Consider the following 20210-nt stretch of genomic DNA (forward strand, 5'->3'; position numbering starts at 1 on the left):
AAACTCTTTCCTACATGGCTGCAGCTCAGGCCCCTGGTGCTCAGCAAGACCATGGTCTCAACTCCAGAAGGGCTACAGAAAGATCGAGAAGAAGTAAAGGTGTTACTGGGAAAAGAGTATATGATGCCCTTACAGCAGAAATTAAGAACAAGATATAACACAAATCTCAGAAAAGGAAAAAAGAACTTCCTGGGACCAGCAGATGGTGTAATGGTTACGCCGCTGACTCCCATGTAGTCAACCGCGGTTTAAGTCTCGCCCAGAGACTTAAAACTCATGCCAGGTGTGTGTGTGTGTGCGCATGCCCAAGGTCCTGAGAGGAGAATGGAAGAGAAGGGACTGTGGCGTGGCCATCCTCCCCACCCCCACCCCCGGGAGGAGTGTGATTTCTTGCTTTCTATCTTTCTGTCTCTCCGGTGAGTGCATGCACCCTATAGCAAAAGTCTCTCTTTCTAAAAAAAAAAAAAAAAAAAAAAAAAAAATGAACAGAACTTCTTCACAATGAAAAGCCAGCTATGTGGTTGCTCCCATTACCAAAAGCGTATACAGGGAACATCACTAACTATGGATGGGATCAGCCAGATAAGTTTGTGAAAATCTACATGACCTAGGCTGGGGTTCGGGGTCCTTCTGAGAACGTGCAGGTGCATCTCACAGAGAGGTCATGTGATCTTTTGGTAAAGGACCTAATGGCAAGAGTTACTCCATGACTGTGAACAATCATTTGAAACCTATCTTTGTGGAAAGCAGTTCAAAAAAAGTTAAAACTGATACAGTTCTTATTTTATGTAGAAAGAAAGGAGAAAACACATGAAGGGGCCACCCGTGTCAGGCTGAAAAAGAGTGCACAGAGAAAGAAAAGCCCTCAATACAAACTGAAACAGATCCTAGTGAGGAGCTGATGAATGTTCTAAAGAAAATTTATGAAGACAGAGAGGCTCATAATGAAGCAAACCATTAATAAAGCCTAGGTGGAATCAAGAGAGATGCGAGCCAATGGAGAATCAGAATTTTGAGACTTAAAGTCCTTTCAGGAACTGTGATATGGAAATGCTGATATTTCCAATAAGAGAATGTTGGTGAGCAGCACATATAAATTTGACAGATAACTATTTACTCAGCCTTCTAAGTAAAGACAGTGGATCCTCCAGGTCCTACTGCAGAATTTATTTAAATAAAGTACGTTAATTTTCTCCGAAGAGGGTTTCATTAGCACCCTGGCCATTTTGTTCAAGAAAGGATTAAGCTGTATTTGAAATAATGAAAATGCTATACTGTTTTTATTCAGCAAAGAGATAAATAAAAAACAATGGCATTTACTTGCCTTTAAGTTAATGACATCAATTCCAGTGTCAGAACAAGAAAGAGTAACACTTGAATTTCTGCATAAAATACACGTTTGTACTTGTACTCGGAAGTTGATCCCTTACTACCAGCATAAGTAATACATTACCATGCACTAGTAATGCAATTACGAGTGATCCTGTGTACAGTTAAATATATCTGTTTATGCACCTATGGAACTGAAACTAAATATAAACCTGACAAGAATAGACAAGCATTTTTTTTTCTTTTTTTAATTTGGAGAGGTTTTTGCTATAGGGCTCATATGCTCGCCAGATAGACAGAGAGCCAGAAAGCAAGAAATCCCCCCCCAGGGGGGATGGCCACGCCACAATGCCTTCTCCTCCATTCTCTTCTCAGGATCTTGGGCACACCTGCACATGCGCCTTCCGTGAGTTTAAGCTACCCGGTCCTGGACTCAAACCACGGTTGGCTAGATGGGAGTTCAGCGACATAGCCATTCCGTTAACTGCTGATCCCATAGACAAGCATTTTAATATAGTAATAGTCAGTTTTGCCATGGGTTAGAGGGCTTACAAAATAATAACCATAAAGCAAAACAATTAATTTGAAAATCTATCCATTCCTATATTCAAAAAAGTTAGATTTTTTTATTCAGTGGAAAACAAAATAAACACATAACCATAAAACAAGAGTTACTGTGCCTAGGCAACTAGTTCTTGAGTCTTTGGCAAACACAAGCTTCCTTCAATTCTTCACAAAGGCCAGCCCCCACTAAATTGTAAAATAAAAATAAATCTGTGTGTAGTCTTATCCAAGGAATATCACATGGTGTGTGGACAATGTCCCACAGATTTCTCGATGTCGCTGCTCTTAGCCATGTTTCTCAATACAGTGAGCCTCAGAACAGAGCCCAATGTCTCGGGATTATTTCAGATCAGATTCTTCTTAACCTAAGTCCACACTGGGGGTGGGAAAAAAAGCCTCGGACACAGCTTGGCCAGCCTCTTTCTCTGGACCAGGGAAGTAAATTGGAAGTTGGGAAAATATTTCTTTTTTTTTTTGGAGAGATTTTCGCTATAGGGCGCGTGCGCTCGCCAGACAGACAGAGAGAGACATAGAGACAGAAAGCGAGAAATCACCCCCCAGGGGGGATGGTCACACCGCAATCCCTTCTCCTCCATTCTCCTCTTGGGATCTTGGGCACGCACACACATGAGCCCGGCGTGAGTTTTAAGCCACTGGGTCCGGGACGCGAACCGCGGTCGACTACGTAGGAGTCCAGCGACATAGCCATTACGCTAACTGCTGGTTCCCGGGGAAAATATTTCTTAATATAAGCTTAGTGCTTTTGTGTTGCTTATTCTCCAACTCTATTAAATAGACTGAACAAAAACTTCATGAATTAGAAACAGAAAAGGAACTGAAGGCAACAGTTTATCACTGCCTGGCTGAAGAGAATGCCAAACCCTGAGTATTTGATCAAAAACAACAGCATCAGGCTCCGCTCGCCCGCTCATGGCAAGGCAAAGCGGTAATGTGCTACTCAGGAGGAGCCAGAGCCCACAACCAAGGTCACACAGGTGCTGGACGGTTGGAGGGAGGGGCTCACAGGGGGTCAGCCCTGTGGGGGGTACTTCTCATGCATGCATGGGTTCTATTATGAATAAAAAAGGAAAAAAAATATTTTTAAAAAGAAATAAGTGTCTGGGACCAGCAGATGGGGTAGCAGCTACACCACTGAACTCCCACATGGCCAACGGCAATTCGAGTTCCAGACCAGATGGCTTCAAAATCATGCCGGGCACATGTGTGTGCATGCCCAACATTTCAGGAGAATGGAGAAGAAAGAACTGCAGCGTGGCCATCTCCCCATGTAGGTGATTTCTTACTTTCCTTCTCACTGTCTCTGTCTCTCTTGTGAGTGCACATGCCCTAAGGCAAAAACCTCTCCAAAAAAAAAAAAAAAAAGGAAAGAATGAAGCCTCTGCTTCTAGCAGGTTTAATGTCAGAGATACCCAGACAGTTCTCAGGATGAGAAGCAGCTGCCTTCTGGGTTAATGAAAAGTCAGAAATATTTGTGAATGCTAGCTAGTTAACCCCATCACCTATGTGTATCTTTGGGCTATAAAGAGGTTGGCAAGTCTACACTTCTAGTGGTATTACAAATGATGATCACAAGAAAGGAAAATTATGAATCATCCATGCACACTGAGGTTTTGGGCAGCAAAATAGGAAGCAGTTCTAAAACTAGAATCATTTTCATTAAAAGAGAAAGAGAAGAAACCCCACTTTGATCTGTCACTGAGTGCCAGGCAGCCTTGTTTATAGGAGTTGCACCCCCCTGGTGTTGACTGGGGAGCAGGTGTGAGCTGGCCTCAGAGGAGCAGTTCCTGGAAGGGATGGTAGGTGCCTGCAACTTTATCCTCTGGGATTTATCCCACAGTTACCAAGGCAACAAGGCAGCCTTGCTCAGACTAGGAAAGACCATGAACCACCCAAAGTGCGAAGCTCTGGTGAGTATTTTTCCTCCTGGCTGGCAGCTGCCTGGACTGGATGAATCATCTTTCCACTGGACTGTCACCCTGGCCTCTCTGGCCAAGAGAATGCCTCCCATTCAGGCCCAGATTTGGTCTGCTGTTAACTGTTTGCACTCAGCTACCAGCAACGACAGAGCACTGCCCTGGAGCCAGAGCATCAGCCTGCCAGGCACACTGAGATGGCTCCACGCCGGACCTCTTTGGCTCTTTGAACCCTTTATTTATAGTGAGAGTCAGAAGAGGACCAGGTGAACTAAAATCCTCACCCATCTTAAACACTACGATACTACTTTTAACTTGGTTAGAAGGTCAAATGTGTTGGGCAGGTGTCTTTAAGACCCTTATATAGTCTCAGACCAGGATGAAGGCAACAGGTGGGAGGTGGACGACTTGGAGTCACCTCTTACCTGTGTAGCCCTAGGCAGTCACTTCACTGTGCAAGCCCTGATAACAAGAAAGTATGTAGGGCACAAGGCCCAGAGACCGGCCTTCAGGGATCCCCGGAACCAACAGCAATCGCCTAAAACGCAAACATTGTTTTATAGGAAGGAGGCGGGGAGGGATCTCTCTGGATTCAAACAGAACAAAAGTCAATAAAATGCCCATAATTTAATTCAATTTTTCTTCAACTCACAAGTCAATCAGAAACCTCTCTGGATATAGTGAGGCTACTCTTGGTGAAAAAAACAGATACTCTTCACCTCTGTTTTATAAAAGAGTCCATCCCTGGGACCAGCGGATGGCAGAGCAGTTATGTTGCTGGTCTCCCACATGGCCGACCACAGATAAAGTCCCGGACCCGCCAGCTTCAAAATCACTCAGGGCATGTGTATGTGTGTGCATGCACAAGATCCCAGGAGGACTGTGGCATGGCCAACCCCTCTGAGGGGTGATTTTTCACTTTCCCCCTCACTGTCTGTCTCTGTCACTCTCTGATAAGTGCACATGCCCTAAGGCAAAAACCTCATAAAAAAATTTTTTTATCCTTGTCCTTCTTATTAGCCAGATTATAAAATATATACAAGCATCCAAAAGGTTTTTAAATTTTTTCTTTCTCTTAGGATACCCTGAATTCATCACTCTGAAAATATAATCCTGAGCGTATATGGAAAAGGAAGGTCTTAAAAGGCTGGGAGTTTATCATGTGCCCAGCATTTTCTGGATGTCACATGAAAGAGAGGAAGGGCCAGAGGCATGGGAAGGACATCTCCCAATTGCCTCTCCTGCCCTGGGTCCCTGGGACCAGCCTGGCTAAGGACCCGTCTCACTCTCCCTTTTGCTAGTCCTTACTCCCACTCTGCCACATCAATCTTCTAGATAAATGAGTCTAAGTGAGTTGAAACAACTTCAGAATCAGGGCCCATCTGTTTACACCCAAGGCTCTCTGGAGAGGTGGGAAATAAACCTTGGATCAACTTCATGTAGATTTTTTTATGTAGCAATTGAGTTACAGTTTTTGTGTGTCTGTGTGTGTTAGAGGGTGCCATGCTTGTCAGAGAGAGAGAGAGAAACAAAGCACACTCCACACACACACACTTACCCCATAGGACATGCTCACACTGCAATCCCTCCTCCTCCATTTTTCCCTCTTTTCAGGATCTGAGGTGCACACACATTTATATCCAGCTTGTTTTTCAAGCCACCGTGTCCAGGACTCCAACTGTGGGGTCAGTCACATGGGATCTGCCTGCCTTAACCACCAGGCCATGGAGCCAGCTCACATCAACCTCAACTATGAATGAGAACTAAATGGCATCCACTGAGAGAGGTATTTGGTCAACCCATTTCCTATCTTATAAATCAGGAGGCAACAAAGGCCAGACGAGAGGCTCTGAGACTCAATCAGATACATCACTTTATCTCAGGGTTCTGCTAACTCCTACATAATTTTTTTTTCTTTTTTTGGAGAGGTTTTTGCTATAGGGCGCGTGCGCTCGCCAGACACACAGAGAGAGACATAGAGACAGAAAGCAAGAAATCACCCCCCAGGGGGGATGGTCACGCCGCAATCCCTTCTCCTCCATTCTCCTCTCGGGATCTTGGGCACGCACGCACACACGCTCAGCGTGAGTTTTAAGCCACCGGGTCCGGGATGCGAACCACAGTCGACTACGTGGGAGTCCAGCGACATAGCCATTACGCTAACTGCTGGTTCCCACTCCTACATAATTTTTTAAAGTTAATTTATTTATTGATTCAGAGAAAGAAAGAGAGCACCATGACCCACCTCCAGCCTTCAGTCAACCCCAGATCCTGGGCAAACATAAGCCTGCCTGGCATACGCAGGGGAGGCTCTGGACTTGAACCAGGAACCGTCTCATGTGGGACTGCTTTGCAGAATACCATGTTTTACTGCTGTGCACCATCTAGTCACAATCCCTACATCTCTTTGAACAAGATGCTCAACTTCCCTACTTACAATCAACACCTGGCTTTACTTTTCCTACTTTGAACGATATAGAGAGAGGTAAGAAAATGGAAGAGAGAAAAGGAGCTAAAAAGGGAAAGGGCTCCTCTTTGGAGGGTTCCTCTTTCCAGGCCTCAAACTCAGTTACAGGGAGAGAATGAGGAAGGTCAAAGGGTGAACCAGAAGTTAATGTTTTTAAAAAACCTCATAGGGGGCCAGCAGGTGATGTAGTGATTAAAGACACTGGACTCCCACATGGCCAACCATAGTTCGAGTCCCAGAACTGGCAGCTTGCTTTCTCACTTTTCCTCTTTCTCTTTCTGTCTGTTTCTCCCTGATCAAATGTAAATGAATGAATGAATAAGTTAAATAAAATAATTTTATTTTTTAAAAATCTTCCCACAACATTTCAGTGTTGGGATTTTAAAAGGCCTTCAGAAATCTCCTGGTTTTAAAGACTGGGCTCAGAGAGAATGAGCTATGAGGGGGCTAGCAGGGGCCAGAACCAGGCTCCCAGCATTGTGCTCCTTCCAGCAGACCAAGTTAGTTCTCTGGAAGTCCTCGCTGGACTTATCTCAAGTTCTTGGCTCAGAGGAAATATTCTCAACCTTGACCACATCACAGAGAGCAGTTCTATTCCCCAGGATCCAAGTGCTCAGTCCAGAGGAAAAAGAAGGGGCCAAAACAATTCTGGGGCCAGACACCTGAGTGGTCAGTTCTTGTCGTGTTGGGCCATCTGCGAGTCCGTGCACCTCAGTTAAATGAAAAAAAGAAACAAAAGAAAACTGCAAAAAGCAGGGGTCAGATGGTGTCCCAGCAATTAAGCCTAATATTCTATGAGGCAGACCCACAAGGGAGGGCTCTGGGCTCATCTCAGGAGACAGCCTTAAGTAAATTGGGCACACATGTGCCCATGGTCTGGAGCTGGCTGGGGGTGGATTGTGGCACTGGGACTCTGCCAGAGTGAGAGGCACTGGGACTCTGCCAGAGTGACTATCTGTTTATTTCTCTTTATCTCTCACTCATAGAAGAAATAAGTAGACAAACTTAAATGAAACTGCAAAAAGCATCTGCTTGGGGTGGGGGGGTCAGCAGGTAGCATGGATGTTAAAGCAGCTGGATCTCCAATGGCTGACAGCGTGGTTTGAGTGCCTGACCCAGCAGCTTAAAAAACACACGAGTCATGTGTGTGCACTGCCCAAAATCCCGAAAAGGGAATGGAGGAGAAGGGACTGTGACATGGTCATCTTCCTAAGGTCCTTTCTCATTTTCCCTCTCTCTTTTTCTCTCCAGTGAACATACATGCCCTATAGCATTTTGTGAAAGCATTCACTTGGAAGGTACTGTTAGTGTAATATGAATGCTTCATGGGTTTACACATTGCTAATCAGTCTGTGAAGTTCTTAAAGAGAAAACCTACATCACAGTTCACTTTCTGTTGTGACCAACACAGTGCAAGCTATCAAACCGGTTGGTGAACTAATGATGCTTGAGGCCTTAGCTCTGAAAGCCTGTTTTCTGCTACAGCAAATGGATCGTTATCCACAATCACCCTGGAAAATTTCTTCTGCTATGGCTAACGGATCGTTATCCACAATCACCCTGGAAAATTCTGCTCCATGCTTTATGGTATTTATTATCCTTCTCTCCTACTGGCTTACTAGGAGAAAGACCACTCGGTCACACACAGCATGCACGTTCTCTCCTTGCTCTAACTGAATTACCTTCTCACATTTGCATTTTTACCCAGGACAACTCAAGCATCATTCAACTGTACAGTACCTGTTCCCTGCTCCGAGCGATCCTCTCAGACAGCAAATCTGAGTTGTTTCTTTCTTCTTCCAGTTCCATCTCCAGCTGAGATACTTTGTCCTAGGAAAAGAAGGCACAAACATAGCCTGCTCAACTCTCATTGATTTGGATCAGGAACAAGAATTGTCCAGGGAAAAGAAAACCCAAGCGTAAATTATAGTTATCACCAAGGTTTGGGAAAACAATATGACCATCTCTTATACTGTCCAAGATAGGTATTTTTTTAAAATTATGTGTTTTTATTACTTTCATAACATAAAACATCATCATGCATGAGGAAACATATAAAAGAAAAAAAAATACTACCTTAAACCCTAAGGATATTGTAGTATCTTTTCATCAGTGCTTTTTTTTCTTCTTGTGAATAACTTTAAACATCTACCTAAAACAGTTGCCTGTTAAAAATACCATCACAAGGGGACCAGCAGTTGGTGTAATATCTTTGTCGCTGGACTCCCATGTAGTCAACCATGGTTCAAGTCCCAGACTCGATGGCTTAAACTCACCCTGGGTGTGTGTGAGTGCGTGCCCAAGATCCCAGGAAGAAAATGGAGAAGGGATTGTGGCGTGGCCATCCCCCCTGAGGGGTGATTTCTTGCTTTCTCTCTGTCTTTCCTGTGAGTGCACACACCCTATAGCAATAACCTCTCAAAAAATTTATATACAAGAGCATCAAAGAAAAAAAAAAAATATATATATATATACATATATATCTCATCACAAATACTTCATGCTCAGGACAATGTTGTGTCTCTTTCTGTCCAGTTTCCAAAAGCCCTGCAGGACGAGAGCAGACTTTTGCCCCTGACTCCCCCTTCTAGGGAGCCCTGTACATTTTGCACCTTGCAGTCCCAAGCCAGCACTGGATTATCATAAAGACAGTGCTGACCAATTTTGTTAAACTCTCCACCACATCAGAATACTTTGTCTTCCTTGCTGGCTCCTAATTTAATATTATTGAGTGTTAAGAGAAAAGCATTTCAAAGTAGCTTTGTATATGAGAAAAAAAAGAGGCTTCTAATCCAAACCATCCCGCTTAGAATTGGGGGGATGTGGGGGTTTGTGCATATGTGTCTCCAGTCACCACTGTCATATGTCTGGGTAAACTCAGAGTCACAGACACTAAAAAGCAATCCGCACTCTGAATTTTTAAACATGAGCCCGTGGCACTTGTGCATAAATATTGTCTCTGCAATTGTAGAAGTTGATTGACAAGCAATGGATGCCTCTGTAAGCACCAAAATTAAAATGCGTGGACCTCATATGACTATCTGTCTGTGAATGGCCCCTCCTGGTAGTGACTAAAATCTATAGGGAAGGTAGAAAGCTTTCTCCCGTGAGCTGAGAGTCCCCAAAACCAACTCAGAACAGAGCTGAGCTGTGTATCAAAGCCTTCCTGATTCCTTCAAGGCCAGTTTCACTAGAGTCAGAAATCACCAAGGCTCCACAAGAGCCACATTCACATACAACGATCCCCTGGTTTACAGAGAATGCCCATCATGGGGAGAGCTCTTGCGTCCTGAGCATTAACCGAAGTGCTAGGGAAGGAACATTTGCCAGAGCGTGACAATCCTGCTTGCTGCCTCTTAGGAAAAGAAATATCCCTCGAGTGTGCTTCTCGGTGTTGGGGCCTGGAGAGCTACTCATTTTGTAATTAATGGAGAAACAACTAAAATATTACAGAGGGGAAAATGAAGCTTTGGCTATGCTATTGCTTTTAAAACCTCACGTCAGTCAAGGGAAATGTTCTTCTGAAAAGGAATATTCTAGAGATCAATTAACCATCCCATCTTCAGCTGAAAGCATCTTTTCATGGGGCCCTCTTCTTGCCTAAAATCTGTGCTACTGAGAACCCCACAGGAGAGTCTAGGGCCTGGGGCTTGTGCAGCTAAGGCTCTTTCTCCACTGCCTGAAAGGGCTTCAGCTTGCTTTTAGCCAGGGTCTTTGTGCTCTAGAGTAACTAGGCGACCTGGGGTGACCTTCACTTGCCCTAAAATTACACCATAAAGAGGTCAGAATCAGGACATTCACAACATGCACAGCAGACTCACAAAAGAGTAATAGAACTGTAATGAGTTATTCTAGTGCCTGAAAGTCTACCCCTCTAATAAAAATTTCCAGTGACTGAAACAACTCTCTCTAGACATAAACTGCTTCTCAGTCCCTGAAGGTTTTTTAAAGTTATGTTTGCTTATTTGTAAAGATGAATCAGGAATTCCATTGATTTTGATTCAAGTCATTTCTCCATAGCCTTAAGCACTAACTGTCTTATCAGAACCTTGAAATTTTAACTTCTCCCCCAAAAGTCTAAAGATTACTTTTCAGTCATTCTCTCACTCTCTTTCACTCTGTAATTCCCATTGTGGTTTATTGGTGTGTGTGTGTGTGTGTGTGTGTGTGTGTGTGTGTGTGTTCCGTTTGGGGTAAGTTTTGTTCTTAAGGATGATTCTTCTTTACAAGTTCAAGTGGACTGATTTTTTTAAGAGCTTTTGCCTTAGGGTGTGTGTGTGTGTGTGTGAGAGAGAGCGAGAGAGAGAGAGAAAGCGAGAGCGAGAGAGACAGAGAAAGATGGCTACGCTGCAATCCCTTCTCTTCCATTCCCCTCCCGGGATCTTGGGCATATAGGCACACACACCTGGTATGACTTTCAAGTGACTGGGTCCAGGACTCAAACCACAGTCAACCATGTAGGAGTCCAGCAATGAAACCAGTACACCATCTGCTGAGCCCCTGGGTGGTCTGATTTTAAGATTTCTCCTTTCAAGGCCAGCAAGTAGCATGCTGGTTAAGGTACTCGCCTCTTACATGGCCGACTGTAATTTCGAGTCTCGGACTTGGTGGTTTGCTTTCTCATTTTCTCTCTCTGTCTCTTTCTGGTGCGTGCACATGCCCCAAAGCAAATCAAAACAATAAATTGATTAATTAATTAAATTATTAAGAAAAAGATGCTTTCTTCCATTCCAACATATTGTTCATACTTAGATTCTATTACTTTGAGCCCTTTCTATTGTCATGGGCTATGTATAGACCACATATACAATCATGCAGGGATCCCCAGCTCTAGGCCACAGACCAGTACCAGTCTTTATTACTACAATGTAATAATAATAATAATAATAATAATAATAATAATAATAATAAAGTGCAAATAAATTAACTGCACTACAATCATCCAGAAACCATCCCTCCTGACCCAGTCTGTGGAAAAACTACCTTCCATGAACCCAGTCCCTGGTGCCAAGAAGGTTGGGAAACACTGACTGGTCACTGCTAGCTCTGGCAAAGCCAGATAATCTGTCAGGACAAAAGGGCCAGAGCAGTTAATGAGAATGGAGCACATGCAGTGGTCAGTGAGTGCTGGTGGTCCCCGGGAGGCAGGTGTTTGGGCCCAGAGCACTGCTTTACTTCTCTCTGGGCATGCAACAGCCTTGCTGCCTTATAGCTGGTAGTATCCCCCCATCCACTCACCCACCCAAGAACAAACAGGAAAATGAACTGTCTGTCCCTTAAGCAAAATCACCCAACCTCTTTGGGAATCTGTTACATTTCCTCTTCAAGACAACAAATACCAATAATGCCCATCATTCCTTCTAGCTCCAATGTTTTACAAGTCTAAGAATGACCAGCTTTTTTCTCAAACCAAGAAAGAACCTCACTACCAATCTGGCTGTTGGACAGAATAAGAACCAAGACTTTCCAAAGGCTGAGATGGGAAGAGAGAGGCTGCTTCCCTGTGCCCCAGCTTGCTCTCTGGGCCTCATCTCACATTGCATACAGACCTCCATTTGCTTCACCAGCCTGTTGCGGTCATCTTTGAGGTGACTCTTGGCCTCCAGCTCGTACTCCAGGTCTTTCAGCGTCTGCTCCAGAAGCTGCCTTTTTGTGAGTGCTTCATCCTGAGCTCTCTGGTAGTCCCGCAGCTCCTCTTCCATCAGGCGCATCTAGGACGAGAGGGAGCTGGGGGTTTTCTGGGGTACATCAAGAGCAGGGAGACCTCTAAAGAGTGCACAAGCTGATCCTGAAGAAAGATCTGGTGGCCCCTGCTATATTGCTGATACAAAGACCTTGAGTGAGTCCCACCTCTCTGGGCCTCGGATTCCACTTCTGCAAAAAGATGGGGTTTACCAGCCCTCCCCCATGTCCTTGTGGTTAAGGGATCCCCCATGGCTGAGTGCAGTTCTTACCTCAGCCCCAGCAGCTTGCATAACATTCCAGGCATGTGTGTACATTCCTCAAAGCCCAAAAGGATAAGAGAATTATAGTATGACATGCCCCACTAGGGAGTACCTTCTCTCTCTGTCTCTCTGTCTCTCTCTCTCTCTCTCTCCCCTCTCTCTCACTGGCAAATGCATGTACCCTTGAGCAACTAAAAAAAAGCTTTTTGAAAAACTTAAAAAAAAAAAACCTGAATTAATAACTCCAAAGCAACCTGTAGGCACAAATTTTAGCAATTCAAATGTGCCTATTAGGTGACAAACACCATTCTGTAGAAGAAATTGATCTATTAGCTACCATAATTTACAAATTTTTTTTCATCCACAAGGTGGCACTGAACTAATAGCTTTAAAGAAACTACACCAGAAAAACCATTCAATTCACTCGGCTAAAACAGTGTGAGGGGCAGGAAAAGAGCTGAGCTTGAGTTTTTCAAGAATCTAGGGACCAGCAGTTAGCGTACTGGGTATGTTGTTGGACTCCCGTGTAGTCGACCACGGTTCGAGTCCCGGACCCGGTGGCTTAAACTCACGCCAGGCACGTGTGTGTGCATGCCCAAAAACCCAAGAGGAGAATGGAGGAGGAAGGATTGCGGTGTGGCCATCCTCCATGGGGGGGTGATTTCTTACTTTCTGTCTGTCTCTCTCAGGAGCGCATGGACCCTATAGCAAAAAAAAACTCTCCAAGAAAAAAAAGGAATCTAGAGTGGCCTGGCTTGATAACTCACTTTCATTTTAAACAATTCCATGACTTCAACATCTTAATCAAAGGTGGTATCTGATTGTAGTTTCCCTTTATAATGATGAGGGCTCCATGTCTATCTTTTAAATGGAAACAGAGTCTCACAGGGACATGCCAGTGAGATGACCTAGGGTGGGTCGTCTTTGTTTTCATTGTAGGGAATCCTTGTGAATTATTGTTTTTTATAAACACCACTGGGGTCCATATGGACTTAACTAACCTTGGTGGATCTCAGGCTCTTTATCTAACTAGAAAATCTCTTAAGTTTTCTTCCAATCCAAAGATGCTAGCATAAAAAACCATTATACAAAAAGCAATGGGAAGCACTTTGTAGGAGTCATTGTGACACCGTGATCTTTGAAGTCAAAACAGACCAGGTGCTTGTTGGTGTTCTGGCGAATGTCTGAATCCCTCCGCCCCTTTCCTGCAGAAATGAACATGATTGTTTTAATGCCAAAGGGAACTGTGATGTCAGCTGCTGATTTCTATCCTTGTTTGGAGTCCTGAATCATATGACCCCCCCCCCCAAGCCAGAGGGAATCTGTTATCAGGGTCCTGTCACTCCAAGTCTGTAATAAATATCCATTGTTCTTCTACACGGTTTCAGCCCTGACTCATGGGAGATTTTTCTTTGATCATCAAAGAAATTAAAAGTTTGTTTTTCAAAGAAAACCTTTTTATTCTTCCTGTGGAATCTTGGTGCTCTTGGCACTGTGTTTTAAAAAAAAAAATAAGCCTTAAAAATAATGAAAGGGAAGTTAATATTTATTAAGTATCCAGGACGTACAGACTCTGCTATACAGCCTCACATGTTCTCATGTTTAATTACTGCCATTAATATTTTGTGTGTCTTAAAGAGGTAGAAGTATCTCAAAAAACTAGAGTAACCTGCTGGAGGTCACCCAGCTAGCAGGAGGTAAGGCTGGAAGAGCATACATATGCAGCACTCGCGGTTCAGACTCTCCAGCTCCCCATTAACACAGGCAAAACAGTCCCTCTGTTCTATGCTCAGTTCTCTAGAGGTCAAGACTGAAGGGCATGAACATTTGGTTTTCTTTGCTCTATTATTCTTAAATATAAAACCAAAAATAATTTCAATACCCATAAATTCTTAAGAATTTACTTCAGGCTCCATTATTCTAATAATCATATCTACCCCTACACATTCCCCAATCAAAGTCTAAATTTTCAAAAATAAATGGCCAATTTTTTTTTTTTTTTAAATCAGTTACTACAGGGAACCAGCAGTTAGTGTAATGGCTATGTCGCTGGACTCCCACGTGGTCGACCGCGGTTCGCATCCCGGACCCGGTGGCTTAAAACTCACGCCGGGTGCGTGTGCGTGCGTGCCCAAGATCCCAAGATCTTGAATGGAGGAGAAGGGATTGTGGCATGACCATCCCCCCAGGGGGTGATTTTTTGCTTTCTGTCTCAATGTCTCTCTCTGACTGTCTGGCGAGCGCATGCGTCCTATAGCGAAAATCTCTCAAAAAAAAAAAAATCAGTTACTACAATCCCTATTCAGAGATGAAAGCATTAATGTATATAAATCATGTGGGCACACCATTGCTACTCTATATAAATGGTAGTTTAACTTTTTGAACAGAAAAATTGTCGTTAATCGAGAAAATGGTCAAATTAAAGTTGTGTCCGTTTCACCTCATGAAATAAAGTGGGTCTTTCGTGTCTTAGAAAATGTCCAAGAAATCATCCAGAGGGTAAAAAACAAAGAATCAAAACAGCCTCTGTCTGATTCAAACACTTTTGTACTAGGGAGTGCAGTACTATAGTGTGGGATAGTATCATAACCGATTTGCTGATTTATTCATCAAAAAATAACAATAAATCTCTAGCTTTAAATAAATAAATAAATAACCTACCCCAGAGGCCCACAAAGAAGTGTCAGAGTAGGCCTGAGGGATACGGAGTAAGAGATAAAGGGGGAGCTTTTCCAGCTGGCATTACCTCATCCTGCATTTTCATGGCAGTGAGTCGGGATTTCTCTGCCTCCAGGGTTTTCTCCTTCAACTGCCTTTGCATTTCGGCAAGCTCCCTGCGATTTTTCTCCTTGTACTCATCCAGTTGGTTCTGGAGCTCTAGTGTTGATGTGCGGGACACTTCCACAATGTCGGCCATCTGGAAGAAAGGACAGGGACACACCTGCCCTGTGGTACTCTGAGACGAGGGAACTAGGTTTGGGTCCCATTTCAGCACAGAACATATCACCTCCTTTTTTCTGCTACAGCCTTTTCAGTAACTGCAGGGCACCTGGTCTGGGCTGTCCAGCTGTGGTCACCTCTGACTTGGAAGTAGCGTGGAGGAGCAAACAAGCCTATCCTTTAGAGGTAGATAGGCAGGCATGAAGTCACCTCCTTGCTCTGTGACTTACCAGGACATGACTACGGCACGTCTTTAACCTCTCTGTGCCTCTGTGGTATCCTTGTTAGAAATACTGAGATCATTACCTACCTTATGGAGTTGTTGTCAGAATTAAAACAATACACGGAATTCTAGATACAAAAGAGATAGCAAGATAGCTGGCATGGAGTAGGTGCCATAAGATGGCAGCTACTTGTACAAGCTAGAACACAGATGCCCACCAGCTTTGTGCCTCCCCTTCTGGGGATTCTGGAGAAGAAAAAGCAAATGAATGGCAACTACTGGGTTTTGAAACTGCCTTTCACAATCCTGGACGTGTAAGCTATTGACAGATGCAAACACAGAGATTCTGCAGAGGAGCACAGATTCTGATTCAGGTGACACGGTTAAGTTTTCACTTACATACCAGCTTTTCTGTTCATTGTTTAGAGATGATGGTGGTGCCTAGAGTCTAGAAGGTGTTGGCATTGACTTTTTATAGACCGCTTTCTCTATCTGGGATTCTCAACAAGCCCAAAAAGCTGCTTCCAGGGTTATGGGAGCCTCTGGCACATTTGAACCTACACATAACTGCAGCTGTTCCCAGCTTTCCTCGGACCCTCAGACGGTCGGCCTTATACCCTCTCCCTGTTCTGGCTCCCTCACCTCCTTCTGCAGTTTCTCGATGGTCTTGTCGAGGTGCCAGCGCTCATTCTCCATCTCATTCTTCAGCCTCCGTAATTGCTCCTTCTGCTCAGTCTCTTCTTTTAGCTTCTCAGACACCTGCTTTTGCTCCTGAGTGGTCCGACTCAGAGTTCGCTGCAGATGGCAGGAAAAACATAGTGCTGTCACGTACCTACCAGGTCAGCCACAGGGACAAGTGGCAGAGGGGATCTTACAGCTATGCTACAAAGCAATCAGGCCTGTTACATCAGCTATAAGGAAAAAGATCAAAATAAAGCCATCACAAAGATACAAGGTTCTGAAATTCAGGAACTAAAACGCAAAGTTGATTGAACCAGAAACACCACTGGAATGAATGCGCAGACATAAGACATATTATGGAAATACAGCAAATGGCTGAGGCTGCTGGTGACGGAAATTCAGAACAGTCCAAAAATCTGAATGTTCATACTTGAAAATTGAGAAAAAGTTGTCCATTAAACAAACCTAAACATATTTGGTTATTTATATTCTGTGATATATAGTGCTGCACTGAATATTCTATAATTTTCCCTGTTATGTAGAGGTCCCTCAAGTTAGAATAGCTAAAATGAATTTCTACAGAGAGAGTACACTGTCCCGCAGGCCAGAAGTCCACTTGGGTGAAGGGAAGGTCACAGGTTGGACTTAGACATAGAATGAAAAGGAACTTAGAAATCCACAGACTGATGAACTTGATGAATTGAAAGTGCGTTAAATAGAAGAGATACTTGTCAGGAAAAAAAAAAAGACATATGAGTAGTTACGTCGTGAATCAGACCAGATACTAGTACTTGTGTAAAATGCAACCATCTTGGGTGCAATTATTTTCCCTGGTCCCCTGATGCTCTCACTTCACTAAGTCATACAGATGTAGATCTTTTACATAAGCAACATGCACTGCCAAAACGAAATCCTAAAACACTTTAGGAAGGTTATAGTAGCTGCTTTAAACGGCCTGAGCGTCAGAGTCACTCACATGAGTATTGAGAAGAGGCACTAATCAGAACAGAGCAGCATGACCCAGACATACTGGCTCATCTAGAAAATGCTCCCGGGTCTGAGGGCTGGACGTGGGTTAGTATAAGAACCAAACAGGCCTCGCAGGTCTTGCACCCTGCAGAGGCCATGTAAGAACAATGGTTTATATCTGTACAGGGCCTAACAGTTTCTGGGCTGCTGTCACCGGCAGAAACAGAGGCATCTTGAAATCACTTCGGGCTCTCCTGGTTGCAGAGCATGGGAGCAGCTCTGCTCTGCCAAACACGTGACGCCAGGTTAGCAAAGCCACCCGTGGAGCCCTTGCTGGGTTCTGTTGGACTGGCTGTGCTTTGAGAACCAGCCAAAACAGCCAGGCTTCCAAAGTTATTGCTGCAGGGAACCAAGGTCAACAAAAGAGGTTGGAGGAAAGAAGGTGGCAAAAGGAAGGTAAACAGAAGCTCAGCATGGGGGCAATTCACCTGCATGGACCCACCACAGCCAGGCACACACCACAGGCAGGGCCAAACCCTGGGTTTCTGCTTGTAGTTTATTTAGTGGAGATAGGGACAGAGGGTAAAGAGAAGGAGTTACAGTACCTGCAAGATATAGTTGTGTTATGTGGGAGAAAACTCTCAGGAAAATGTATCTCAAAAATGTTAATTCCTGAAAACAAATACAAGATGTTCAGCAATGGCTTTCTTTAGAACCTTCAGGATCCAGCTCAACCCCTGCCCCTACCCTCTCTTTCTCTTTTGCTTGCACCTCAATCCCAATGGCTCCAGGCCACCAGACAAGCTAGCCTCAGCTCCATTCAACCTCTGTAACATTTGTGCATTTCTGATTCCCACTTTACTCAAGGAAGGTTGCCTGGTTTTCTCCTCCTGTGCCATTGGAGACACCTAAAACTCACCCACCCTCAACCTGGGATCTGCCAACATCCTCTACTCCAACACACGTGCACTGCCTACATGAAAAGTTTTGCTGACTTATTTTTAAGATGTTTCTTGTATGCTTGCTTCTTTTGCCAGGTAGTTGAGATCTATAAAAGGCAAGGAGTAGAGTTTTCTGTCTCACAACCCAGGTTCACCATTAGGTGTATGATAAATCTCAGTGGATGGCCCAGGGTGGTGGCATTGCAACAGTGCAATGCTCTGCAAGGCCAGGAGCCATACAGAAGATCAGGGTGGTTCCCTCAGCATGGTGGGTGTGTACATGTACTCACCCATGCCCTTGATCCTGGTTGGCTGGGAGGCTGGGGGTATAACAGGGGGAGACCCTATTGAAGGTGGTTGTTTTTCTCTCTGTCGCTTCATAAAATGGGGAAGAAGAAATCAGTGGTTGAAAATACCTATCTCCCCAAATGGTCTAAAAAAAACTTCTTAAATTAGAACCACCAAGCAAGGGTGTGATATTCCTTACTTCAAATGTACATTCTAGCCCTTTCTGATGGAATCACAATTTTTCTCAAAATGAAGCCCACAAATTTGCATTTGAGAGCTCCCCAGATAAGTCTATTTATTACATCCTAAGGTTTAGAAATAATTTACAACAATATTCTCTGCCTTTCCAGTTACTCAAGAAATATGTTCCCATAAGTCACTGCTGAAAAAACATGGCCCAAATTCACATGAAAAGAAGCAAACTTGGTAACTTTACTTTTTTTTTTTTAGCCCTTCACATGGGCAGTACTAGGAATGAGCTGCTCTGTAGCTACAGACTAGCAATATACTCACTGAGTCATAATGTGACAAAAACTGGGGGAAAATGTATCAGGTCTGTGTAAAGTTGGTGGATGTACAGTTGTCCCTTGGTATCCATAGGGGATTGGTTCCAAGACCATCCTCTCTCCTAACACCAAAAGCCAAGGATGCTCAAGCTCCTCATATACAATGGTATAGTATTTACATATAACCTACACACACCCTCCAGTACGTGTTAAATCATCTCTGGATTACTCATAATACCAGGTACAATGTATATCCTATGTAAGTACCCATTTTTACTTGGTTTGAGGGAATAATGATAATAAAAAAAAAATTTAAAGGGACCAGGAGTTAGCATAATGGCTATGTCGCTGAACTCCCATGTAAGCAACATTAAACAAACCTAACCGCGGTTCACATCCCAGACCCAGTAGCTTAAAACTCACACTGGGCACGTGTGCGTGCATGCCCAAGATTCTGAGAGGAGAACGGAGGAGAAGGGATTGCAGCGTGACCATCCCCCCGAGGGGGTGATTTCTCACTTTCTGTCTCTCTCTGTCCAGCGAATGCATGCGCCCTATAGCAAAAACCTCTCCCCCCAAAAAAATAAATAAATAAATAAATTTTAAGAATAAAAAAGAAGTCCATACATGTTTAATACAGATATAACCACTGTTTATCCCCCAAATGTTTTCTAATCACATTTGACTGAATCTACAGATAAAACTGAATAGGGAGGGCCAGCTGTACAGTGAATGCCCTTGTTTGGGGACTATTACCTGTCAAAGGACACAGACCTTTTTACTATATGACTAAGTAAGGCCCTGATTGGTTCATATTAGCAGTAGCCAAGTTGCAAATGAGCCTATGGGCTTACAGGAGCGAGTGGCTTGATCAGAGGACATTGGTCCTCTTGGCCTTGCCACGCATTAACCAACAACAAGGCTTCTTCCCTTTGTTGTCTCAATACACAGAAGTCCCGCAGGGCGGCAGGTGAAGACACAGAGAACTTGTGCCATTCTCCCACAGGAAAGAACTGTGTCTTCTCCAGAAAAGGTTCTTCACCTCCCAGTCTGCAGAAGCCACTTGTAAATGGAAACGTGGACATCTTTGCCCTGAAGGTAGTTCAAGTAGACCTAGAGAGCAGCACAGTCCTGACCTAAGTGATAGGGACTGAGCAAACCTAGAATGGCATCTCTAAGACCCTCTGCCACTTTTTGACTGAGTCATGGTAAATCAGATGTAAATACACCACAACCTTCAGCTATTATATAAAAGAAATGTATTTATCATACATGAAAAAAATAAGAGATTGCTAATGGCACAGAGTTTTGAAATATAAAATGCAGTTAAAAAAAAAAGGGCTAGTTGCTTTTTCTTCTTACTTTAGGGCTCATCTCCCTTTTGGTCAACAGTTTCAAAGACAAGAGGCACACAGAAAGTTAC

The 20210-nt window shown here is 43.9% G+C and overlaps 1 protein-coding gene across 1 annotated transcript in view; it reads right to left on the reverse strand.

Annotated features, from left to right (window-relative positions):
- Positions 1 to 20210, reverse strand: part of CGNL1 (cingulin like 1) — a gene marked incomplete at its 5' end in the record, with an annotated part of 130329 nt that overhangs the window by 7735 nt on the left and 102384 nt on the right. Inside the window, 4 exon segments of the mRNA XM_027766013.1 lie at positions 8035 to 8124; positions 11844 to 12005; positions 14986 to 15156; positions 16045 to 16197. Of these exon segments, the coding sequence (XP_027621814.1) occupies positions 8035 to 8124; positions 11844 to 12005; positions 14986 to 15156; positions 16045 to 16197 (576 nt within the window).

Source organism: Tupaia chinensis, unplaced genomic scaffold (genome assembly GCF_000334495.1).
Source record: "Tupaia chinensis unplaced genomic scaffold, TupChi_1.0 Scaffold000063_1, whole genome shotgun sequence".
Taxonomy (NCBI): domain Eukaryota; kingdom Metazoa; phylum Chordata; class Mammalia; order Scandentia; family Tupaiidae; genus Tupaia; species Tupaia belangeri.